Here is a 25,727-nt window from a genome sequence, read left to right as displayed (position 1 = left end):
GAGCTCTTTAAAACCTCCGTGTACTCAAACTCAAGGTCAAACTCAAGAATGCTTATCCCATCGCATTTCCACTCTTCTTTATTTAACTCATCCCCCCACATGTTTCCACCCCCGGTAGTGCTCTTTGCTTGCTGGTGGGGGTCCCGGGCAGGCAAACTCACACCATCAGCCTAAACAAAAAAACACCACCAGGACTTTGGCCCACCTGACGTAATCCACTCGATAAATGTGCTGTCCCCAAATCGTGCAGAGTCAGTGATCCCACCTAAAGCAGTAAACACGGATAGTCTTTGTGTTGCCTTGTCTTACGGAAGTGAGAACCCTGTCTGTTCCAACACACATTGTTAGGTTTTCAACGTCCAAGAGAAATCACTTGAGAGTTCTTTTGGTTAGTGTTTTCCTCCAAGGGTTGACTCTTCATGATACCAGCTGAAAAAGTGAACGCGGTGATACGGGACACTTGGGTGACCCGGGGGGCTGTGCTTTGACAGTGGGGCAAGCGGTGAGCGGAACTGTGAGCTCCACACGTCAATCTCTACGTGGTCACTAATAAGTATGGTGACCTGGCTGCAGAGCATAGAATGTAATGGTACCCGTAGAAGTGCTGGCTGCAAGGGCAAAAAAAGAATTCCTTTAGGCACCAAAAGAGCCCATACGTCATCACCAAGCTAATGGCTGCAGAGTTGGCCAATCAGTAAGTCCGTGCCCTGTGACCCTACTACCAAAGCTAGTCTCTGCTTACGGAGGGGCTTTTTTCTAGCTGAGGCCATTGGCCCGTGGCGTGTGGTTTATTCCTTCAACAAATACTCATTTAATGCTTGCTCTGTGCCGAGCCCTGGGAGTACAGAGTTGAAGGCATGACATAAACATCGGACCTTCTGGACACACGCTACCCCCACCCCACCCCGTTCCCTAGCCAGCACCATCGGGTTCGTAGGAGGCCCCAAAGGAGCCCCGCGAGTGAGCGGGGGCCCCTGGGAGGTGGCCGTGCCGTAGACGCTGTGCCCCGGCCGCCCTGCCTTCCAGGTTGCTGCTCTGCTTCATGTGCTGCACCGCACTGCTCTCCATGTGGCTCTCCAACACGTCCACCACCGCCATGGTGATGCCCATCGTGGAGGCCGTGCTGCAGGAGCTGGTCAGTGCCGAGGAGGAGCAGCTCGTGGCGGGCAACTCCAGCACCGAAGAGGCCGAGCCCATCAGTACAGTTTGCTGGGGTTCACCTCCCCTTCGCCCTCGTACCCTCCTCTTGTGACACGGCCCGGCTCAGCGCGGCTCCCCAGGCTCCCTCATCTATGCCCCTCCCCTGCCCTCTATCCCAGACCAGCCCTTGTAACCCGTGGCCCCGCTTCCCTGGCTCTTCCTCCCCCTCCTACATCAGCCACCACCTGCCCCTTTCCCCCGAACACTCCACGGTTATGACCACCCCTCTCCCCCCACCCCCGGGCCTGTGTGTCTCCACACCCCACCATGCTTTCAGGCAGAGGGAGGGCAGTCCTCACGCAGGATACGCCCTGGTTTCCCCATTCAGCCCCGGTCCGGAAGCCCTGCCCTACACGCTCAGCTCTAGCGTCCACAGCTCACGTCTGCTTTCCTTTGATACCGTAGGTCTCGACGTAAACAACAGTCAACCCTCCCTGGAACTCATCTTTGTCAATGAAGAGTGAGTATGGCTGCCCTCCTCCCAGACAGAGCCTTGCCGGGTCTATTCCAGGGGTCAGGAAAGCTGGGCCCTGAGCCCATACGAACAGCTCTTTTAGATGCCAGGCTCACATCTCGACACTTCCCTCTGTCCTGATTTCCTCTCCATCCTCGGAACCACTTGCCAAGATCCTGAGGGCGACTCCCTCAACCACAAGGAGTTGCAGTGATGAGGGATGAGACAGAAAGACTGACTAGTCTGATTGTCCACACAGCTACCAAGTAGAACTTCTTTTTTATTCTTTTAATGTTTATTTATTTTTGAGAGAGAGAGACAGAGCACAAATGGGGGAGGGGGAGGGGGAGAGGGAGACCGAGAAGCCGAAGCAGGCTCCAGGCTCCGAGCTGTCAGCACAGAGCCCGACACGGGGCTCGAACCCACGAACCGCGAGATCATGACCTGAGCCGAAGTCGGACGCTTAACCAACGGAGCCACCCAGGCGCCCCTACCAAGTAGAATTTCATCTGAATTGGTGTCCTTAGGAGAGTAATACATTTAATTAATGGGAAAACATCCGCATAATGAATGTCACTGAAGATTCTCAGAGGATCACCAAGTATCTTATAGATACTAGAGGTGGTCTTACTAGACTTGGCCTTGTCAGGTATGACACGGAAAGATGAGGTGACAGGTAGTGGGCTTGACAGTGGGGAGAGAGCCATGTGAGGGTGGAGAGAAGCTTAAAAAGGAGAACTACACCCCCCAAACATTCACGTGAGGCAGATCCATCAACGGCTCATTTCATTTGGAGATTTTATATCAGACCGTTGTCCTCGAGGGTCGCTGAGGAGTATCGCCTCTAAAAGTTGGACGTGTAGCGAAACTGAGTTTTGTAGTTTGGTGACTTCATGGGCCGTGAGAACTGGCACTGACTGAAACCAGCACGTGTGAGGGGAGGGCGCAGAAGGGTGGGGACTAGCTCTGCTCCCACCCCCCACCAGGCCTGCAGGGTCAGAGGTCAGAGTGCGTGGGGAGAGACTCCTCTTTGGCCCTTCCTCCTCCCACCGTCTGGACCCCCACCCCCCTGCTGCTTCCGACTTCTCCAGGGGTCCATACCATCTCTGAGACTTGGACCCTGGCTCCCTCACTTGGCCTGGCCAGGCGCCCACCTTCAGCATCCCTACAGTGTCCCCTTGAGGTGACCTCTGCCGAGCCCCAGGCCTGATGGCGGTGGTGAGGTGCTCCCGGATGACCCCCCACCCCCCACCTCCTGGTTCTGTGCTCTGCCGCTTTACTCCCCCCCAGAGCCCCTTTGTTCCGGGGTTGCCTCTGCCTCTTGGGTGGGGCCTCTTCAAGAAGGCTCCCGCCCTGCCACCTTCCGAGTGCGTGACCCATGACAAGAGAGACTTGGCATCATGCCCTGCCTTTGTTCTTCTCCAGACCTGAATACATGTCCCCAGACTCTGAAGCAAAGAGCTCAAGTTGTCCCTAGAACTCCCTCAGCAGACTGCTGGTTGGGGGCCAGGCCGTTTGTGGGGTGAGGATGGCCATCTTCCACGGTGGCCGGCACCTTCCAGGCTGTCTGAGGGGCTCCAGGCCTGCCCTCCTCACCCGATTTGAGAAGGAGGGAGGGGAAACATCATAACACGCTACTCCTCCCAGGCCAACAACCCTCTCCAAAGAATGCTTCCCTCCAAACCCTGCTCAACTCCTCACCCTCGCTTGAGGTAGCCTGGTCAGGGGTGATGGCCACAGGGCTCCAGTCCTGCACGCGTGTCCAACACCTGTCTTCACAGAGCGCTCACGGCACCCGTTGCCTTCAGAACTAAAACAAACCTGGGTGCCTGGCCGGCTCAGTTGGTTCAGCGTCCAACTTCGGCTCAGGTCGCGATCTCTCAGCCCGCGAGTTCGAGCCCCGCATCGGGCTCTGTGCTGACAGCGCGGAGCCCGGAGCCTGCTTCGGATTCTGTGTCTCCCTCTCTCTCTGCTCCTCCCCCACTCATGCTCTATCTCTCTCTGTCTCTCAAAAATAAATAAATGTTAAAAAAAAAAAATTAAAAAAAAAAACCAAAAACTAAAACCGAAGCATGCATTTAGCGCTGAGCGTAAGCCAGGAGTGCTGTTGTTAAGTTCCCACCTCCCTCTGTACTCAAGGCCAAGGCCGGGTGGGGGACCCCCGGGCATGGAAGAGACTCAGCACACACAGGAGCAGCTGTGTCAGAAATTCCCCGCCCCCCCCCCCAACCTCTTGCTCACCTAGGCTTCTCACCGCGCGCAGGCCCTCCCTGCTCCTGCAGCCTCAGGGAAGCACGTGGCAAATGTCTCCTTCTAGCCGGTGACCTTCACCGAGTCAGCCAGTGAGAATGTGGTTGGGGGGCGGGGGGCCCAGGCGCTCCAGGCAGACAGACACCGGCCCACCTGTCTGCTCTATAAATGCAGGGACCAGCGATCCGTGGCGACAACGTCAGGAGGACTGACGTCCGTATTTAAGGGCCAGCCCCCCAAATGCACTCCGCGCTAGTGAGTAGTGTTAGTACTGCTGTGTCCCCATGAATCCCGGCAGCGTCTCCGGGAGGCTAGGAAGACCCGCGTGAGGTTAGTCTCTCTGCAGCCTAGGAAACCGGACCCCAGAGCAGTCACGACGCGGAACACCAAGGTGGGGCGGGGAAGGGCATGAGGTCTGGTCCACTGTTGTGTTCCCATTTCCTTTGCTTTGTTCCAGCACGTCGACTGCAGACTTCACTTCTCTGATGCAGGACAAGGTAAGGCTTTGGGTGTTTTCCGTGCTCCAAGATCTCTTGGAGGTCCCTCGAGCGGACTCAGGGACAGAGACGCCTGGAGCCCAGCAGCACCGCTGGTGTGAGAACAGAGAGGTGCTCGCGCCAGCCCAGACGTGAGAGGGGCCGGACGGGCTCCTGGCAAGGGCCTGGGTACCTCTGAACCCCGGTCGCGAGAGGGCTTAGCCTTTCATCAAGTGCACGGTGGCCTTTTTCGCGGGAACCCGACCCTCGGCCCTCCAGGAACCACAGATTCACCCTCGGGATTCCTTGCACTGGGGAGTCCGCGCAAAAACTATCAAAAGGGTCACATTCACGGAGGAAAGCCAAGTTTACGGCCTCACTCCTCCCCCAGAGCTGGTTGTACGTCTTCGTACGGCAGCCCACATTTTGATGCCCACACTGTGGACTTTGTTGTGGTGGGATTTTTGTTTTTCATCTCCTTCGCGTTAAAGAAAAATGAAGGATTCATCGTTAGCTAATGAAGTTCCAGAAAGCCGGGCTCTCCTGCAAGGACGCAGCCGTGCTCTGCCCAGTTTCAAAAGCCTGTGCAAATGGGCGGCTCGATACCAGGCTGGATGGGGAGGTGCGGGCTGGAGGCACAGTGGGGCGGCCCCCTGCTGCGCATTCTGCCCGGTTTCCGGTTTCCCATTTCCACTTGGCGCAGGCGTGGGGTGCCCATGGGGGCGACTACGTGGTCCCTCTGAGGGCCACCACGTCGTCTTCCTGACAGTGTGATGGTCTTTGTCCCTGCAGAACCTGAATGGGGTGCCCCCAATCACCAACCCTGTCAAAATGGCAACACCCCAGGGCAAGAAGCAGCACCGATCCCAGGTAATAGAACTCACCCCCCCCCACCCCGGACCCTGTTTCCTACAGGAAAGGCCTTGAGCTTCCGAAGGGGCGCTGGCCTTCAAGGTATGAGGGCGTCAGGGCCTGAGCTGCCACCAAGGCCTCCAGCCACATGCATGTCTGGCCTGCACGTGCCACGGGGATAAAACATCTAACTCACTGTTGATTTCGGCAAGCCATTCTACCATCTGAGCCCCTGTTTTTAATTCAACCATAAAAGCTGGAAGTTGGGGCGCCTGGGTGGTTCAGTTGGTCCGACTTTGGTTCAGGTCATGATCTCACTGTCCGTGAGTTCGAGCCCCGCGTCGGGCTCGGCGCTGACAGCTCAGAGCCTGGAGCCTGCTTGGGATTCTGTGTCTCCCTCTCTCTGCCCCTCCCCCGCTTGTGCTCGCACACTCTCTCTCGCTCTCTCTCTCTCTCAAAAAATAAACATTAAAAAAAATTTTTTTAACAGGGGGTTTGACCAGATCAGAGGTGTTCAAGCTGTTTCTCATAAGTGCTTCAGGAAAAACACAAATATTTTACTGATTCTGAGATTGTAAGAAAATTTTTCTGTGCAAATGAGGATCCTCCTGCTACTTACTATTCCACTGAAAGAAAATGCAGAAACAAGATAGATACTGAAGCTGGTATAAAATTGCAGCTACCACTTAAAACCCTTGATTTCAAATCTTTGTGTCCATCCAGATAATCTCAATTCCTTAACGTCCATCATGGTCATAAATAACCATCACCATTTATGAAACACTTTTTATGTACCAAGCACGTGCGAAGCATTTTCTCCCCAGTCTTGGCTCGGTGAGGTACCAGTCTGGAACTCCATTTCTGCAGATGAGGCAAGGACATCACATCATGTGCCCCAGGCCTTAGAACTAGTAGTGAGAGGAGCATCTCAATTCAAATCCAAGCCCCGCCCCCACCCCGCCCCGACCACACATGTGTACTTTTAGTTACAAAATAGATGTACGCTGATGAAATGCTACATCATATTTTATATATTGGAGGTCCGTGAAAATGTTCATTAGTAGAAAGGATGGGGGAAAACCACTGGACCAGAGAATCTATGAGGTCTCTTCCAGCTTTGATAATGACTCTTTCAGGAAGGTTAGGGAGGGTCCAGACTGGCCTGGGCTCTCCTACTAGGTAGGGCTTTGAGAAAGATGGCCTCTTCGCCATGGTTTTCCCAGGATCTGGCCTGCTGGCCTTGGTCTCATGAAGACTCAGTGAGGGGAGACCAGGCCTGGGGGAGCAGAGGGCACTTGCTTCTTTATCTACACTTGAGACCAGAGGTCAGCAACCTCTGACCCTGAAAGGCCACCATCTGGGTCAAACAGGACCTGAGAGAAGACAGAAGGCAAGCAGAGGAGGGGCGTGGGGAGGCAAAACCAAGAGGTGAAAAGGAGAAAAGCGTGAGGAAGGGAGGAGAGAATCACACACTGGACTCCCCCTGCAACGTAAGTGTTACTTCTCAGTCCTCTCGGGGTCAGGACTGTCACTCCAGCTCTGGATAGAACAACCACCTTCCATGTGTTATTCACACAGAGAGCGGAGAGCAACCAGTTTTGCTGGAGTTCAAGTGAGAAACAGAACACGCTGTTACTAACAACAAAAGTAATAATAGCTTAGCATTCGTTAAATGCCAGGAAATGTTCTAAGTGCTTTACGTACGTTACTTCACTTACTCTTTGTAACAACCTTGTGGAGAAAATAAGATCTTCATTCTACAGAAGAATATGCAGCCCAGCGGGGCTGCCCAAGTTGGTAAACGGTAGAACTAGGATTGGGATTTGTCTTTCCACTGCGCCATGATGCCCCTATTTTCATGCCTTGTGTGGGGGACAGCCCACGCTGGGTTGGAGGCACTGACTAATTTTCCTCCGATAGGAAAAGCCACTAGTCCTGATTCCTGGGCCCAGGAACCAGGAGCTCAACCGAAAGTACAAGTCCCAGCGTGACCAGATGATCTGCAAGTGCCTGTCTCTGAGCATATCTTACGCTGCTACCATTGGGGGCCTGACCACCATTATTGGTACCTCCACCAGCCTCATTTTCTTGGAACACTTCAACAAGTAAGTAACTCACCTGGTCAACAAATATCTACTCGACACCCACTACGTGTCAGGAATGGAACTGGGTGCTAAGGATAGGGCAGAAAATGGGCCTAGAGTAGCTTCCATACCAAGAGGGAAAAGAGACATCGAGCATGACAGTTCAGTGGGACTGGAGAGGGGCAGGGTTCTGCTGGGAGAGCCCACGGGGGCCACCCAGTCTACAGGGAGAACAGGCCTCCCCAAAGACACAGCCTTGGAAGCGAGACCCGAGGCTCAGTGGGAGTACAATGGATGAAGACAGGTTTTCCAAAGAAAGCGGTGAGTGGCAGGACTGAGGCGAGAGAAAAGAGCCCATAAAAGAAAATGGCAGAGGGCAAAAGGTGGAAATGCAGATTGCAAAGGGCCACTTGAGGCCCACGAAGGAGTTTGGACTTCATCTGAAAGGCCATGAGATGTCTTTGAAGCATTTTAGGCAGGGAGTGAGGTGATCGGATTTACAGTTTGGGAAACTGAAGGTGGACTGAAAAAGTGGAAAAAGTAGGAAGGAAGCAGGAAGGAAGTGGGAAGGAAAAGTAGGCGGCAGGAAGATAATTTTGGACAGCACTGCAGATGCCCAGGAGAGAGCTGGGGATGGCCTGCAAACACAGACAGCAGTGGAGAAATGGTCAGATTTGAGAGATGGGCCCGAGAGAGGGAAAGGCCAAGTCTGATTGTCAGACTCATGGCTTCCACAGCTGGGGGAAGAGAGTCGCCCTTTACCTAAATGAGCAGAAAAATGAGGAAATGTTGACGTGGAGGCTGAGATGTCCAGATGGATACACAGCTCTGAATCTTATTTTTAGGCTAAAGGCACAGATTTAGTGGCCTGAAGAGCTGTCTTCATGAACATGTAACCCATGTTGTCATATCAACTACCATGCTCAGAAGGGCCCCATACTTAGCTCAATGCTCTGCTGTCACCATCTGAAAATTCTTAATAACTTTTGAACGAGTAGCCCCACATTTGCATGTTGTTCTGGGCCCCCAGATTAGATGGCATTGGGTCCTGGTGGGATGCATGTGGAAACTGAAGTCAGGAGAGTGAAGGAGATCAATCACTCAGGGAAAACAGAGAGAGTTAAGTAGAGCAGGGACCGTAAATATTAAGCTTGAATATTTTAAAGTAGACTATAAATGAGACAACAAAAGGGATCACCCAGGGAAGAGGAAAATCTGGTGTCATTCCATCAAAGGGAAGAAAGTGTTCAAGGAGGAAGGGGTGGGCTATACTGTTGAAAGTGGCTGAATGGATAAGGAAAAGAAGGACAGAAATGTGTCCGTTTGATTTGGTGACAGAGGTAACCTAGGCAAGAGCAACTTGGTCAAGAGATTGAAAAGTGAAGCCAAGTGTCAGTGAGGTGAGGAGTATGCTGGAGGTGAGTAGACGGAGAGTTGTCTGTGATGGGAAGGAGAGGTATGGGATGATGACAAAGGAAGAGTCCAGTGGGGTCAAGAGGGGGTTTTAAGACGGAAGATGTTTAAATGCTGATAGGCATGTCCAGAGGAGAGGAAAATTAAAGTTTTGGGAAAGAGGTGATGATTGATAGAGTGATATCACTGTGAGAAAACAAGAAAGGATGGGCTCCAGAGCAGAGGGCAGAGAAATTGATCATAGCCAAGAGGATAAACACACCCTTCCATTTAGCAGGAAAGGGAAGGAAGGAAGGAAGGAAGGAAGGAAGGAAGGAAGGAAGGAAGGATTGAAGGGGGAATGGGGGAAGGAAAGAAGGAAGGAGGGAAGGAGGAAGGGAGAGAAAGGAGGGAGGGAGGTGGGGAGGGAGAGATAGAGGGAGGGAGGAAGGGAAGGAAGGAAGGAAGGAAGGAAGGAAGGAAGGAAGGAAGGAGAGAGGGAAGGAAGGAGGGAAGGAAGGTAGGAAGGGAGGGAGGGAGAAAGGAAAGCGGGAAGGATTGAAGGGGGAATGGGGGAAGGAAAGAAGGAAGGAGGAAGGGAGGGAAAGGAGCGAGGGAGGTGGGGAGAGAGAGATGGAGGGAAGGAGGCAAGGGAGGGAAGGAGGAAGGAAGGAAGGAAGGAAGGAAGGAAGGAAGGAAGGAAGCAGAGAGGGAAGGAAGGAGGAAAGGAAAGAAGGAAGGAAGGAGGGAAGGAAGGAAGGAAAGGAAGGGAGGAAGGAAGGGGGGAAGGATTGAAGGAGGAATGGGGGAAGGAAAGAAGGGAGGAAAGGAGGAAGGGAGGGAAAGGAGTGAGGGAGGTAGGGAGGGAGAGATGGAGGGAGAGAGGGAGGAAGGGAAGGAAGGGAAGGAAGGAAGGAAGGAAGGAAGGAAGGAAGGAAGGAAGGAAAGGGGGAAGGATTGAAGGGGGAATGGGGGAAGGAAAGAAGGAAGGAGGGAAGGAGGAAGGGAGGAAAAGGAGGGAAAACGAGGGAGGTGGGGAGGGAGAGATGGAGGGAAGGAAGGAAGGAAGGAAGGAAGGAAGGAAGGAGAGAGGGAAGGAAGGAGGGAAGGAAAGAAGGAAGGAAGGAGGGAAGGAAGGAAAGGAAGGGAGGAAGTAAGGAAGGAAGAGGGGAAGGATTGAAGGGGGAATGGGGGAAGGAAAGAAGGGAGGAAAGGAGGAAGGGGGGGAAAGGAGTGAGGGAGGTGGGGAGGGAGAGAGGGAGGGAGAGAGGGAGGGAGGGAAGGAAGGAAGGAAGGAAGGAAGGAAGGAAGGGAGGGAGGGAGGGAGGGGAGGGGGAGATGGACCAATGAAAGTTAAGACCGAAGTCTCTGGGACGTGAACTTCACGGAATCGTCACACCATATTATTCGGTCCAAGCTCTGAGTTTCTGCTCTTCAATTTCTGGTTCACTCTGTGGTCGGGCCGATTCATATGCCCTCAGTCTACTTCCTGGCTTGTGTCATGGTACATTTAGTCATCACATTGGCTGACTTGGACAACAGGAATTCTGTGAAAGGAAGGTGGACTCCCCGGATCCCCGCTGGTCTGAAAATGCCACCGTGCTATTTTTCTTGGCACTGGTGAACAGACCACCCCCAGAGTGCATCCTGGCTGTGTTTAAAAAATCTACAAATTGGTTGTTACATGCAGTACCTACAGTCACACTTTCTAAAGTGCCATAGATGGTATTAGGCCCTAACATTTATCCACAAAAGTCTATTTAATCTACCCGAAAAATCCATTCCTTTTCCCGGGTCCAGGAGCAGGGCCTAGGCTTCTATGTACAGAGAACAGATGATGCAAGACTTCATGCCCGTTGGCCCAGCGCAGCCCAGAGTGATCACTCAGTGATTTACATGCCCTCTGGTGTCCTTCTAGCTCCCAAAGCCCTTCTCTCCACTGACAGTGACTGACAGTGACTCTGGCCCTTAGGGAGGGCACGAGCTGTCACAACTTCCCAAGAGGCACACCGATGGTAAAGGTAAGTCCACGACCAGGCCACAGTGCAAAACAACAGTGTTGTTTCTCTGTGATGGCAGAGAAGATTAAACACTCTTGCATCCTGTGCTTCCGTTGGATTTTCTCTCTGGGGGATTCTTCTCTCGGTCGTTCTCTTTTTCCATGCAGTGTCTAGTGTGAAGAGAGGGGCACGGTCTCCTCCCACCTTAGAGGAGTTCTGTGCCCAGTCCCAACTAGAAGAGCCCAAGGGGAAAGGAATGCAGGTGTTGTCTAGGCTATAGACGTGGCTCACATGTAGCTCCCCAGGAAATGACACCTGGGCTGGGGCCACCACCCTGCCTGGTGATGAATGGAGAGTCCTCCAGGTAACCTCCCTGAGACGCTAAGACACCAGTGCATGTTGATCAAAGATTTAGAGATTCTAAGTCATGGTTCTCCTATGGGCACAGTCAACACCGGGAACCCTCCTGATGCTCTAGAGTCCAAACTTCTCCAGAATTGCATCCCCCAGGCAAAGCTCATATTCCTTCAGTGACTTTATCACACAAAGTATACCAGACTGTCCTTTCCATTCTCTGTTGTCCTGAAAAACAGATGAGTAAACATATAAGAAGAATCTTTATATAAATCAAGAGCAAAGAGCTCCCGAGTGGTTCTCCTGAGCGCAAAGTATATACGCTTCAGTGAAATCAATTTTGGGTGTTTAGGTGCCTTTTTTAAGTTTCCTTCATAATTCTTGGGACCAGTAGAGTTGCGACTGTCAAAGACGTGAGTTCTAGGTAACGTTTTACCTTATTGTTACCATCATCTCTGCCGTTAGCTCTGACGTATGTCTTCTTAAGGAGCATTTAGCTTATTACCCCCAGACACCACATGGGAACCCACCCTTTTCTAATCACTGACCTGGTTTCTTCCCCTCCAGCCAGTACCCAGCTGCAGAGGTGGTCAACTTCGGCACCTGGTTCCTCTTCAGCTTCCCCATCTCCCTCATCATGCTGGTGGTCAGCTGGTTCTGGATGCACTGGCTGTTCCTGGGCTGCAAGTGAGTCCCAGGGCCCTGCCAGCAAGGCACCGAGGCTCTCCCGTCCATCCGAAGTCATGGTGCGCGCCGTGGAGAGCACTCCTCGGGGAGCCACCAATAACCATGGAGGACGCATGAGGAGAACGCACCGTACTAGATGGGGAGTCAGGCGTCACCTGTTCTAGACCCTCTAAACATACATGGACTCTGCACTTCACTATGAGCTCCACAGTGGAATGTTCTTAATTCCAACTAGCTGGTTAAAGGAACTACTGCCTGATTTAGAACAAGTGTGAATGGTGGGTGGTTAATGTAGTTTCATTTCCTTTAAAGCATACGGAGTAATTTGAACTAATTTCTAAAGAAACGTGACTCCGAGTAGAAGTTTCTTTAGGCTTTGTTTTATACACGTGACTGATTTATACTTAGTAGTTGCGTGAAATATGCTCATATTTCTCAGAATCAAAAGTTAGCTATTCCTCCTGCAATATAATTTCTAACATTAATCTGCTTAGGAAGCCTTTTCTTCATAACCATAAGTTGACCAGCCTCAAACACATAAAGGGAAGATGCACATGATGTTTTGATATTGGTCCACGGGACCCAAGACTCCCATTGCTCAAGGAATGTTCTCTGAGCAGACTTTAAAAAAAAATTTTTTTTTTAATGTTTATTTTTGAGAGAGAGAGAGCACGCACAAGCAGGGGAGGGGCTGAGGGAGACACAGAATCTGAAGCAGGCTCCAGGCTCTGAGCTGTCAGCACAGAGCCCTACGTGGGGCTTGAACTCACAAATCGCAAGATCATGACCTGAGCTGAAGTCGGCTGCTCAACAAACTGAGCCACCCAGCCACCCCCAGACTTTTTTTTTTTTTAATAACACAGAGGCTACTATGACATCAATGACAGACGCATACTTCTATACCTCCAGCGCGTAGAAAACAACCCCATGTAAATACACTTGCCCAAGTCTGTAAGACATGACTTCACACCGATACACCAGAGATATACCCAGATAAATATGCCCAAAAGCCTATGGGAGAGGCTGATGAGAGGCTGTGAAACCTGGCACAAAAAAAGTTGTAGGGTATCGGGTGCCTGGCTCAATCGGTTAAGCATCTGACTTGGCACAGGTCACGATCTCATGGTTCATGAGTTTGAGCCCCACATCGGACTCTGCGCTGACAGCGCTGAGCCTGCTTTGGATTCTCTGTCTCGTTCTTTTGCTCATTCTTCCTCCTCAGTTTTAGAGAGACCTGCTCTCTGAGCAAGAAGAAGAAGACCAAAAGGGAAGCGTTGTCAGAGAAGAGGATCCAAGAGGAATATGAAAAGCTGGGAGCCATTAGGTAAAACTCAGCTATTCACCTTCTCTCCCCCAGGAAAGCATGGCAGGTAAAGTGAGCACATAAGCAGCCTTGTTCTCGACAGTCCCTTGAGCTGGGGGAGTTTTCCGCAACTATGAATCCAGGCATTTAGAACTGCTACTTAATGCCCAAGTCCGGCTGGCCCAGACTCCAGGTGGCCACCCTTCCCGTTTACCATATTCGAAGTCCAAGGTATAGCCGTGGTGTGGGTGTGGACGTCATACGTGGGGTGGCCGGGGAAAGATGTGTCAGTACAGCCACACTCTTGGGGACAGGCCCAATTCCCCGTAAAGTCAGCCCCCTCACACTGCTCTGAATGGGCCACCGCTGGTCCACGGACACTCCTAGGGAGCTGGGGCGGGGGGTGGGGGGTGGGGGGGGGGAATCGGGCATCATCAGATACAGACTTGAAGACACCCCCCATCCTCAGCAATTTCCATCGGCTTTCCCCAGTGACCTCGTGTCCCATCTGGGGCCGTTTCTCCGTTGATGGCAATTGGCAGGTACAGTTTGGGCAAAAGGATCCCGGTATAAGCAGTATTTTTAAATGTTTTAATTTATAAAAGGAATACATGTTCATTGTAGAACATTTAGGACATAAGGAAAATATAAAGAAAAAACTAAAGCCGACTTTTAGTTATTCAGTGTTAACTGTCAACAACTGTTAACATAATGCACTCTTCCTTATATGCTTGTTTTGTGCAAAATTATATGTATTTTTGCTAAAATTCAATCCAAACTAAACACAGTATTATATCTCGCCTCCCGCCCCCCCACTTAGGATTAGGCTGTCGTTATATTCCCAGGCCATTAACTCTGCTATGCAAACACGATCATTAAATGTATCTCATTTGAACCTACAGTTATACCAAAATGTACCTGATGTCATGGAATATCGCTGAATATGTAGGTTGTTTCCATTTTCAATGTTGAATTCTTAAATAGGTAACGTAGCACTGGCATTTCTGGTTATTTCCTTGCATGAAAGCAAGGACCGAGTTGAAGGCTCCAGATATACATCAGCACATTCCCTCAAAAAGGCTGTCGCAGCTCCTGCCCTCACCAGCAGCGTTCGGGGGCCCCTTCCACCGCATTCTGCTCGGAGGCCGTACTGTGTTTTGTCTTATTTTCTTTTTAATGTGTGTTTATTTATTTTGAGAGAGAGGAAGAGCGAGAGCAGGGTTGGGGCAGAGAGAGAGAGGAAGAGAGAGAATCCCAAGCAGGCTCCGCGCTGTCTCGCGAACCGTGAGATCATGACCTGAGCCGAAACCGAGAGTCAGACGCTTAACCTTAACCGCGTGAGCCCCCGGGCGCCCCGTGGACCTCGTGTTGTTGTACAACCGCATCCCGCTGTGCCACCCTGTATCTCCCCCCGCCTCACCTCGAGGAGCCGCGGTTAACGCCATGTGTTCTGGCACCTTCTCAGCCCGCTTCCCACTTCCCGGCAGCCGCTCAGCGCCGTGGGCTGGTGGCTCTGAGCCCCGAACGCAGGAGCGCCTGCAGCGAAGTGAAAAACATGCAGACTTCCCCGTTCCTGGAGCAGCTCTTCCTGTTGTATTTCGTAGCTACCCTGAAATGGTAACCGGATTTTTCTTCATCCTGATGACCGTGCTGTGGTTTACCCGGGAGCCTGGCTTTGTTCCTGGCTGGGATTCTTTCTTTGAAAAGTAAGTGATGTTGTCTCCTCCTTAAGGAGACACCCCCCCCCCCCGCCCACATACACACACAGAGCCTTCAGGCAGGTCCCACCTGTGTCCCTCCTCCATTCTTAAGGGCAGCACTCTTCTGTTCCCTGGAAAGTCCCCTCTTTTAAGGGAAGCCAGAGCGTGGGGTCAGGAAGAAAATGGCCACGTGGCCTCTGTGTGTCGCGTTGGGATGTGGTGCTGCCCCTTACCAGTCGTGTGACCTTGGTCTTGTTACTGGAGCTGCCTCACAGGCGGCTCTGAGGGTTCAGGATCAGCTGTGAGAGTGGTGGCTGAGGCCTTGGCAGGGAGAGGCAGGCAGAGGCCCCCGTGCCACCCCGGCAGGACCTCGGAGGGCCGGGGCCACCGCTCTCTCTCAGCACGGCTTCTCCTTGGAGCAAAGACACACGTGGAGGTGTGGCCCTTGCAGGAGAGAGAACTCATCCTTTTCCCTTCCCCTTCACCGAAATCACTCCTGATGTCTCCTTCTCTAGGGCCCGTAGATCCACACTAGACATCCACCTTAGCCAGGCCCAGACTCCAGACATCGACCGCTGCCCATTAAACCCACCGCCGGCTAGTGGGGCAACAGGTGCAGGAGGGAAGGCTGACCGCCCTCCAGCCTGGGTCCCAAAGAGAGGCCCCGCGTCCAGGGGGACTGTTCTGAGACATCGTGCTACCCTCCTCCTCCAGCCCTGCCTGTCTCTTTGCTAGGAAGGGCTACCGCACGGATGCCACAGTCTCCGTTTTCCTCGGCTTCCTCCTCTTCCTGATCCCGGCAAAGAAGCCTTGCTTTGGGAAGAAGAGTGACGGTGAGAGAAGAAGTTGGGGCTGGCCCTAGTCAATAATACCCAAGTCAGAAGTGGGGGAAGGAGATTTACCGAGGCTGTTCTGAGTGCCTCCCCCGTACCCCACGATAGAGGCAGAGCCCGCTCCCAAATCATCGGTTCAGCAGTTAGGCCCTTACTCCACGAATCCCACCCATTAGGGTTCATCTGGCTCTACCTCTGTCTACCTGTGATCCAGGGCAGAACCAGGAGCCCTCCCGGGGGACGGAGCCCATCATCACCTGGAAGGACTTCCAGAAGACCATGCCCTGGGAGATTGTCATTCTGGTGGGAGGAGGCTATGCTCTGGCTTCAGGCAGCAAGGTAACTCTTGAATTCTGTTGTCACTGGGCCGAAGAATTTTCAAGCTGCTTTACCTAATGGCCATTTCGCTTCTGGGAGGAAGATTCAAAGGCATGGAGGGAGAGGTGAATGGTCACCCAAGGGAACAGTCCAGATGGGAGTGGCCATCCCGTGTCCTGTTCCTGCCCTGAGCTCCTAAGCTAATGCTGCTGGGAACAGAGCTACAGACCAGCTGAGCTATGGGCTCTTGGCACACGGGCGCTCACACCTCACTCACCGGCCCACACTGCCACAAGGAAAAGACTGGATTTCATAGCCATCTCCCTGTGGGCGTGTGACAGTGGTGTTAGGAGACGTGTCTGTAAGGGCCCGGAGACACCCTGCACTGACACACGGAGAACTACCCCTTAGTCAGTCCTTACGCATATATTGAGCCCTTGGGGAGAATGCACGCTAACGCTCAGGCATATGCTGTAAACGCGCCCTGATCTCCTGACTGGGCACAACTGGGATGAGATCTTATAAAGGGGCCCAGTGGGAAAGCGTCAGCCCTTCCTGAAGTAGAGAATGATCCTCACAATGAACCAGGTTCACACCGTTTGTCCTTTGACCTTTGCTATATTCATTAACTTGGCTCACTTCTGACTGCCCATTCATTGAGGGCCAGTGCTATCTGCATCACTAAAAATAAGGTCAAAGAATCCTACACTTGGAAGGAACCTTGGAGGACACTGGGTCCCATCTACCCAATGAGAGAATTCCCTGCACGACACCCCTGGGCTTGAACACCACCAGTGACCAGTGACCGGGTATTCTTGAGCAGGGAACAGAGAGAATCGTTCTTTACATTCAGCTCAGGTCCTCTGTCTGTCTTCCACTATTGGCTCTGACTCTGTCCTCTGGAGCCCCATCCTGGGTAATAATTATTAAAATAATAAAAAGTTATTAGATCCCCTTAGATCTTTTTTTTTTTTTTTCCTCTCTCAACTAAAAGTCCCTAGTTCCTTCAACCATTCATCAAGAAATAGTGACCCCTTACCACGCTGGTCTCTCTCACCACTCACTACACTTTGACCCTGACCTTATTCAAACGTGGTCCAGAGGCGGTCAGTCTACTGCAGAGTCAAGTAGTCCTATTACTCCAGCCCCAACTCTCACCTCTGATCCAAGCACCATTCTGTATTTTTATGGATGCTTTTACAAGGCCTCAATGGCACTCATGTCAACACTTATGTTGAAATTGCAGCCAATTAAAACCCCCATTCTGGAGGCGCCTGGGTGGCTCAGTGGGTTAAGCATCCGACTCTGGCTCAGGTCATGATCTCACGGTTTGTGAGTTGGAGCCCTGCATCGGGCTGGCAGCGCAGAGCCCGCTTCAGATCCTCTGTCTTTCTCTCTCTCTGCCCCTCTCCCACTCGTGCTTTTTCTCTCCCTCTCTCTCTCTGAAAAGTAAACAACACAATTTTAAACCCTCATTCTTTTAACTGTTAGCCACTATTAAACTTCAAGTCTTTCAACCAATTCTGTATACATGCTGTTGGTATTTCTGATTCCAAGTTCAGAATATCATACTTATCTTTTTTGAATTTCAGTTGTTAGTTTTGGCCCCTGAGTCTAGCCTGGAAAGATTTTTTTTTTTTTAAACCTAAATTGTGTATGTACTACAGATAGCATAGTTGATATTTCTGTACAATCTAATGACTCTACTAATTTTAGTAATATAATTCAAGTATGACATAGTGATTCCTACCGAGTTTGAAATCATTTCAGTCTTGACATCAGGAAAATCCAATGTAAAATGCATACCAAGGTTTAAAAAAAAGTAAGACTTCCTTTTTCTGTTTTCTAACTTTGCAATCCAATTTATCAACTTATTTTTAAATTTATCAATTTATCCTGTCTTTGTCCAGTGGGCCAGGTTTAATGTGCTAGACGAGATAATAATTACAGAGTTCCTATAGGCCTCAAAGCTCTGTACCAACCATGAATTGCTGTAGTCCCCGCATGTTGGATTTGCAGCTCTCGGTCAAGGCTCCCAGGTAAAAGGGCCACAGCACAGAGAATTCTGAAGGCCTTCGGTCACCAGCTGCCTATGAGCTCGCCTTGGGGTGCTATAGAGATCAAGTAGCCTTTGATGAATTCAGCAAAAGGGAGAAAAAGCCTGCTGATGATGCGGTGAGGCTGTCTTTAACAGCAAAATATGAGTAGGACTTGACCTTGAGGAGTTATGTCTCACCTTGCTTTCAGCCCTACTCTCCAGTCCTTTAGTGCGTCTGCAGTCTCCAGGGTACTCAGGGGACAGCAGAGCACATCAACCACAGGACGGAGAGGAGAAGGGAGGGAGGGAGGAGAATGCATATGGCGACCTGGGGTTTTTAGCACAAGGATTCAATGGTGTCCTTCATTTTTTAGGGGAGGGAGGGGATCTTCACCATTGGCAAATGAACAGTTCCCAACCAAATAAGTTATTCCAAGAGGGGATATTCATTTATTGGAGCGGATCGATGTAAATTTTGCTAATGGAAAAGGTTATATCTTGTGTCATGAAAAAGCACTGACGATTGTAGATCCTGATGTCAGCCATGATGAGATTGAACCTGAAACAGGTTGGGACTGTATGACTCGGCTTCTGGGTCACCTTCCCAGGAGGAGGCACCTTCCCACTAAGTGGAGATAGACCCGTAATCCTCTCCTTCGTCACTCATGTAAAGCTTCTGGTGTTCAGCCCTGCCCACTGACTCCCCCAAAACCACAGGAAAGGTCATTATCCAAAGATGTTGATAATTTTCACCCTTTCACAGGTGATAAGCGAGCTAGATTTCAAAAGCAGAAGTGAGGATTACACTGGGGAGTCTGTGTAAAAAGCACTGTTGACTGAATACCCAGAGTGAGAATGTCAGAAGCTGGAGAGAGTAATGAGATTGACATTGAGGGGCTAGTCGCCCCCAAAATCTCTAGCCCCTACCAAGCCATTATACAATCATAAAGAATTTTCTGGGCTATGGGGCGCCTGGGTGGCTCAGTCGGTTGAGCGTCCGACTTCGGCTCAGGTCATGATCTCACGGTCCGTGAGTTCGAGCCCTGCGTCAGGCTCTGGGCTGATGGCTCAGAGCCTGGAGCCCACTTCCGATTCTGTGTCTCCCTCTCTCTCTGCCCCTCCCCTGTTCATGCTCTTTCTCTGTCTCAAAAATAAACATAAACATTAAAAAAAAATAAATTAAAAAAAAAAAGAATTTTCTGGGCTATAAAAACTGTCTAATTAATCATCAAATCAGTAATGCCTCTGGGTCCAGTCCGCCTGAAAATAGGGAGGCAAATTAGATGACTCCTGGTGGTTCCTTTCAGCGCCCCCCCCCCCCCCCACATCCCTGACCTTCTGGAGTCTAAGAATTCCATTGGGAATGGGTGTTTCCTCCTTTCTTCTTATTGTATCACCTGTGTTCCTGCAGAGCTCTGGCCTCTCCACATGGATTGGGCACCAGATGTTGTCTCTGAGTAGCCTCCCACCGTGGGCCATCACCCTGTTGGCATGCATCCTGGTGTCCATTGTCACAGAGTTTGTGAGCAACCCAGCCACCATCACCATCTTCCTGCCTATCCTATGCAGCCTGGTGAGTGGGGCAGGGCTCCCAGGTGTCCAGATGGGCTCCCCCGGGCCCAGGGAGCAGTTCCATGGCTGCCCCTCTCCTCTGGTCATTGCCATGGCCTTCACTGATTGGTGCTCAAGCCATAGTTTGGAGATGACGTCTTTCAAAGAGCCACGGAGAAGTAAATCAATAAATTAACAGATTGTAGCAAGGCTTCTAGAAAATCCTTTCCGAAAGACAGGATTAGTTTTGAGGCAGTTCTGAATGGACAAAATAACTTTAAAACCCTAGGATTCCAATTCCTCACCATCATCAAATTTCTTTCTGTCCTAAGACGTAACAGGAGGGCAGGAGGAATAACTACAGAAAATGGAGGCAAAATGCCCCCAGGAGCACATTCAGCTGTAAAGACCGAGACTGCAGCATCACCACCTCCCCCCAATCTCTCTGTCCAGGAGAGTCTGAGAATTGAGGGCAATGCCAGCCTTACCCCAGGGTCTCAGAACAGTCTGTTACTGATGGACCAGGGGAGGAGAGCAACTGCCAGATCTTAGCCCGGCTGAGCAGCGCCCAAAGTAACGCCCCAGACACGATGCTGCGTCTGTCCCATCCACGGGCTGCCACCTAGAAAACAAAGGCTCCTCCCCATCCCCCACAAAATGATATCTTTCAGCTCTTTTTAACCCCAAACTACCCCCGGTCACTCTCTCTGCTCATTGCTCAGATGTCTCCCTCCGTCACCTGTGTGAGCACGGGAGGGCACTTAGTCAAAACCCCTCAACGACGAGGGCAAGGCCATGGGTTCAAATCCCATGCAAAGCAAACATCTTACTTAGAAAAAAAGCCAAACAAACAACCTTGGTTCTGCACCCCAAGGATGAAGGACCCCCACTCCAATCAAAGCAGCTTATTCATGAGATTTGAGCTCGAAGGATGAATCTCTCAGCTAAGGAGTAAAATTAGACCAGCCCCAAGAAATGAAACATCCCTTCCAGGAGGGAACTTAAGGCCCATGTTTCCATGGGGAGAGAGGGAGCAGCATGAGCCCATTTGGGTTGCCCAGCACTGTATGCCCTTGAGGGTCGTGATTTAACTACCCCCAGCGCGTGGTCTCCAGCCAAGGTTAGCGAACACCAAACCATCATTGAAAGCGTGCCTGCGATGCTGAGCCCAAGAAACGCCAGCATAATCCTGACGCTAACGTGTCTGTGAATTCTCTCTTCTCCTAGTCCGAAACGCTGCACATTAATCCACTCTACACCCTGATCCCAGTCACCATGTGCATCTCCTTTGCAGTGATGCTGCCCGTGGGCAATCCCCCCAACGCCATCGTCTTCAGCTATGGGCACTGCCAGATCAAAGATATGGTGAGTCGCGGCCGCCCTCTTCCCGCCGGCCCCGGCAGCCGGGAGGACTTCTCCTGAGCTTTATCATTTTGTGGCAGCGCCTGTGGTCTGCCAACACCCAGTGCGGTGTGGTAGAAAGAACGGTGCTGGCAAGAAGGCTTTCGGTTGGCCCACAGGCACCAAGAATAGCAACCACGTCCTCTGCCCCCCTACTCTGGGAGACAGTGGGTACACGGACAGACAAAGCTGGGACAGACACGAGACGCAGCCCAGTGGGATGAGACACGAGTCTTTGCCTCCGTTTCTTCACTGGACCGGCAGGCATGTTCATTCAAAAAGCTGCTGGCTTACTCATGGGAGCCGAGTGGGAGACACCACAGGGGCCCAGGGGAAAGGGGAAGGGGTGACGGCGCAGGGAGGGCCTCACCAATTCTTTTTCACTCGAGTCCAAACTCGTTCTCCGCGGCCCTGTAAATACCAAATGGAGGAAAGGAAGCAAGAGCTCCAGGCCAGGAGCAGATATTCAGATCCTTTTCAGCTTTCAACCCGCTCACCTAAGCGCTCTGTAATACTTCGGGGAAGGGAGGTCACCGCCATCCCCCGCCCCCCCATCTCTTACTGCGCGACCCTGTCTGCTCAAGAGAGTTGAGCTTGGCCCCAGCTCTCTTGTCCCCCCAGCTAACTCTCCCGGGTGCCCCCACCACTCACCCCATCCCCCCGCACCTTCTACCCTGGAATCAAGTGATCAGAGACAGCGCCTTTCAAAGGCACCAGGTGACAAGAAGTGAGCTAGTCCTGGGCGCTGACTCGAGACTTCAATTTCCTCACCTTCTAAAGGTGGGGGTGCCAACCAAATGTTCTACATGGCTCCTTCTAAAGGATCAGCCCCTTTAGAACCTGCCCCCTCTGCTAGGAGACAGGGGCGGCCCTCCACGCCCAAAGCCCAGGGGGCAAGGCCGATTAATACGTCCAGGGCCCTGCCCACAAAGCAGGGAGCCAACACATCTAGTCACGTGCCTGGAACCATCTCCCCACAGCTTTCCCAACTTAACGCCAGCCCTCCTTACTGTACGTTTTTCCATCTGGCCCTGGCTCAGCCATCCATCTTGCCCCACACACCCCCCCCTCAGCCTGTGAGGCTGAGTTCCGTGGCAGAAACGGGAGGGCTGAGTCGTGGAGGCGACATCCCCTCAGCGGAAAGAAGCAAAACTCGCTCGCCCGCGTCACTCTCCCGCCGAAGGGCTGAGCAGAGGCAGCCGGCCTGGTTCTCCACGTGAACCCCACGTACACAACCTTCCGTAGGCCGTTCCTTTGGGAAGGAAAACACGGTTAACAGTGGCAAAGGCTTTGTAGAACCTGGCCTCTCCTACAGGTCCCCCTACGTATCAGCACGTTAAAGGTTCCGAGAAGTTCCTGCCTTAATGCACTTCCCTATCACGCGGGCCCCCTGCTTGGCGTGAGTCTTAACAAACGGAGACCTGGTGTTCCAAGCACACACGTGCCAGGCCTCCATTTGGGAGTGACGGCACTGCAGGTGGAGACGGTTCTAGTGGCCTCTCCCATCCTGCCACGCTCCCAAGACACCCTTCGTGCAACACTACGGATTCCAGGCAGCGACTGCGACAGACCAGCGCCAACCCTTGGGCGGGGGGCACAGAGGAGCACCCGGGGTCTGTGCTGCTGCCCGCTCAGTGACTTGGGTGGGCTTGGTTTGTGTCCTACAGGTGAAAGCTGGCCTGGGGGTCAATGTCATTGGCCTGGTGATCGTGATGGTGGCCATCAACACATGGGGAGTTAGCCTCTTCCACTTGGACACTTTTCCAGCCTGGGCTAAGGTCAGTAACCTCACTGATCAGGCCTGACACAAGCGGGCACACAGCCCAGCCAGAGGAGCTACGAGCGCCGAACAGAATCTGACCAAGAAAGCCGCCAGGAGCACACAACCCCCACCAGAAGATTCCACAGCCTGCCACCTTAGGTGACGAGCAGGAAGCCTCCGATGCTGGGACGTTAGTGCCTTCTTCTCCGCCCTCCTTCCTCAGCACTGTAGTTCAGGAAAACCTAGCACCGTTCTCACGTCCTGTATCTTGGGCTCTCCAGGTCTTTCTGAGGACAGGAAGAGCAGAAAGGCTGACTCAGTCGCCCCTCAGAGGCTAACTAAGCCTCACAAACTAGCCTCACTGGCTTCCATGTTATTCTTAATACCTTAACCCCTTTTTAGGAGTTGGAGGAGAAATCAAATCATCCCACCTGTGTAGTCACATCTCCTCTTTCGGAGGAAAATCTTCCCCCGGAACTTTCTCCTCAGCGTTTCTATCCTAAGTTCTCACCACAAAAAGGCGACCTTGGCAAGTCCTCTTTGTGGCGATCAGTACTCTTTTCTCACTACTCTGATTCCCTTCTAAGCAGCTCCCTTCAATGGCTTCTCTTTACCCTTGGTACCAAATTCCCATAAAGAAATAGTGTCCCCCTTTAGAAAGAGGCTTGTACTGTTCTCTTTGTCCAAGGAAAAAGAAGTAGAGACAGAAGACACACTGAAGTCAGTACAGGTATCCCCGGCTTTTCAAAAGTTCTGGTTACGCCACTTTGCTTTTACAAAAGACCCACGTGAGTACCTGTTTTCGCTAACCGGAGGAAAACTGAAGAGGATTTTCGGATTTCCGAGAAGAGTCCAAGTAGTGTTCGGTGGTTTTGCGGCGAGCCCTTCGAGGGGCAGTGTGCAACCTGAGCAACTGGAGTGGTGCCGCTGGGCCGCCTCCCGGGGAACTGCACCCAGCGTCTCTGCGCGGAGCTGCCAGAGCTGCGAGCTGCATCTGCGAGCGTCTGTGCTGTATGCCCATTTACTTGGCGCACCCGTCAGCAAGGAGTTCCTAAGGTATCAGGAGGAGTTCCTAAGAGAGGTTATTGCGGAGGTCTGGAAACGCTCAAACGTCTTTCCATATAAATTAATGGCAATTGCCTCTTCGCTTTATGTCATTTTGGCTTACGGAAGGTTTCATAGGAATTCTCTACTTTTGGAGAGTGGGGGGGCACCTGTCTCTCTCTTCGCTTTCCACTAATCATCAATACCACTGCATTGGTTGAGTTGGGAGGGAGGAAAAACTTCCCTACCTGTCTTATTAAAAAGGCCAAGACTATCATTAAGACCACAGTGCTATTAGCGATATCTGACTGGCTTTCTTTTGGATGTAATGAGTAGTTTGTTCCTGAGAAAGCAAGTACAGAAGGCCTCACACACCAGCCACTTCCTACAGGGAGCCCCTCGAGGGGAGAGACGTCTTACGTCTCTTCAAGTCCCCCGCAACTCATACGATATAGTAAACTAACTACTTAATAAATGTTTCCTGTGAGAAAAAACCACTTTGGAAATCAAGGCCTCCTTCTTCCTCTTGAAAAACCAGGCCGTTTTCTCCACGACAGATGTTCCTGCTCGATGACTGGATATAGCTCCCAATCCCCCTGGCTTGGAGACATTACATAGTTCTGATTGCTACCACCAGTTACTTGCTAAGTAGGTCTTACTGGAAAAGGTACACCCTAGAGCTGCTACATTGTTTTACTTGATTTTAAGTTATTACTGACAGCATGGGCGGTTTCCCCACAACAATAACTTATCAGTGAAGTCGCTCTCTTAGTTTATCAAGGGTCTGTGAATTATAACATTTCTTTTGTGCCGGTCAGCACTTGCGTGCTCTGACCACAATGAAACTGACAGGATTTAACCGCGGATATTACTGCTTCTTCTATATCAATGAGCTTAGGCCACATTATGTGACTAGTGATGAAAATAAAGACCTCCTGAGCCCAAATAAAATCCCAGTGTAATATACGCTATGGCTGCTTTGATGGAATCTGCATAGTTCTCTTGCTATGAAATGTTCAGAAGAGGCAGGGTGTTAGCGTATCGTCATGGCTGCCAAAGTGTCAAATGTCAATTACAGAACTTGGACCCCAAGCCTCTAGGTCAGACAGTGAGAAAAAGGTGCAAATAATAAGATTCCAGGAGTATAAACAAGTAAAAAGAGAAGGAAGCGTTGACTTAGAATTAAGCTGACCTGAATCATTGGCCACCATTGAGCGTTTGAGAACCGCACTCACTCCTAAAGGGGAAGCAGTGCCGCTCCCCACGGCAGATGCTGCCGGAAGCTTCCAGGAGCCAGTGCACTCGACTGGCCAGTTGAGAAAGAGCATTTATTTCAGTCCGGTCTACTGACCGTTCTGAAAAGCAGCACTGTTCTCTCCCAACACCAGAGATCAGGCCAACAAAGACTGCTCATTCCAGGGACAGGAAAGGTCAGAAACGACTCACGACCCCTTGTCATCACTGATGGACACTACCTAAAGGCTCTCCTGAGTAGTCTCTTGCAAATATGTTACAATTTGACTTTTATCTTCTAACATCACAATGTTAAAAAGAAAGCAGTAAGTGACCACCTTATACCTGCTCCTTTGATAGATGACTGAGAAACAAAGACACTTCACTGCACCTTATTTTCAAGTCAATTATGTATCAAACTTGCCTAATCGCCTTTGGAAATTGCCTTTGAAATTCCTTTTAGTCACCCACGAAGGACATGGTACACAATCTTTTATGTTAGCATTTACATGGCAAAGACTCGTGAACCACCTTTTAGTAAAGAAAACACAGCTAGTTTTCCCTCCAACGTAAGAAGAGATCTCTGTTTCTTCAGCTGCATACTAAATCACGAAGTTGGCTTCACACTTAGGGGCCACGTTTGAAAAAGTACATCTAAACACTAGAATCACTCTCAGTATATAGCAAGATGTTCAAACCGTTAGAACACAAAGGCGAGAGAGACCAAGTACACGTGTAACCCATCCCGTGGCTGCCCTCACTAGATGAATTCTTAGCACAACTGCCCAGCAATTT

General features: G+C 51.3%; 1 protein-coding gene and 1 long non-coding RNA gene across 3 annotated transcripts in view; one reads left to right on the top strand and one right to left on the bottom strand.

The window, feature by feature from the left end:
• The window catches only part of SLC13A4 (solute carrier family 13 member 4), a 44,762-nt gene extending 20,112 nt beyond the window's left edge, over positions 1–24,650 (top strand). Inside the window, exons 4-17 of one of the 2 annotated variants that reach the window (XM_032592457.1) lie at positions 1,027–1,199; positions 1,606–1,660; positions 4,079–4,159; positions 4,362–4,401; positions 5,173–5,250; positions 7,153–7,337; positions 11,630–11,749; positions 12,972–13,073; positions 14,657–14,758; positions 15,488–15,585; positions 15,800–15,924; positions 19,353–19,514; positions 20,720–20,857; positions 22,561–24,650. In XM_032592457.1, the coding sequence (XP_032448348.1) occupies positions 1,027–1,199; positions 1,606–1,660; positions 4,079–4,159; positions 4,362–4,401; positions 5,173–5,250; positions 7,153–7,337; positions 11,630–11,749; positions 12,972–13,073; positions 14,657–14,758; positions 15,488–15,585; positions 15,800–15,924; positions 19,353–19,514; positions 20,720–20,857; positions 22,561–22,698 (1,597 nt within the window). In that variant the 3' untranslated portion in view covers positions 22,699–24,650. The remainder of the gene's footprint in view (positions 1–1,026; positions 1,200–1,605; positions 1,661–4,078; positions 4,160–4,361; positions 4,402–5,172; positions 5,251–7,152; positions 7,338–11,629; positions 11,750–12,971; positions 13,074–14,656; positions 14,759–15,487; positions 15,586–15,799; positions 15,925–19,352; positions 19,515–20,719; positions 20,858–22,560) is intronic. The other variant, XM_032592458.1, reaches the window with a different exon arrangement.
• Positions 10,906–14,660, bottom strand: LOC115509230. The gene is made up of 2 exons (XR_003967269.1): positions 14,473–14,660; positions 10,906–11,290 (listed from the first exon to the last, which is right to left on the bottom strand). It is a non-coding gene; the product is annotated as an uncharacterized LOC115509230 (long non-coding RNA).
• Positions 24,651–25,727: the final 1,077 nt, after the last annotated feature.

The sequence above is a fragment of the Lynx canadensis genome, chromosome A2, assembly GCF_007474595.2.
Source record: "Lynx canadensis isolate LIC74 chromosome A2, mLynCan4.pri.v2, whole genome shotgun sequence".
NCBI lineage: Eukaryota > Metazoa > Chordata > Mammalia > Carnivora > Felidae > Lynx > Lynx canadensis.
The sequence above is the reverse complement of the archived record's forward strand: the minus strand, read 5'-3'. Positions and strand labels throughout refer to the sequence as shown.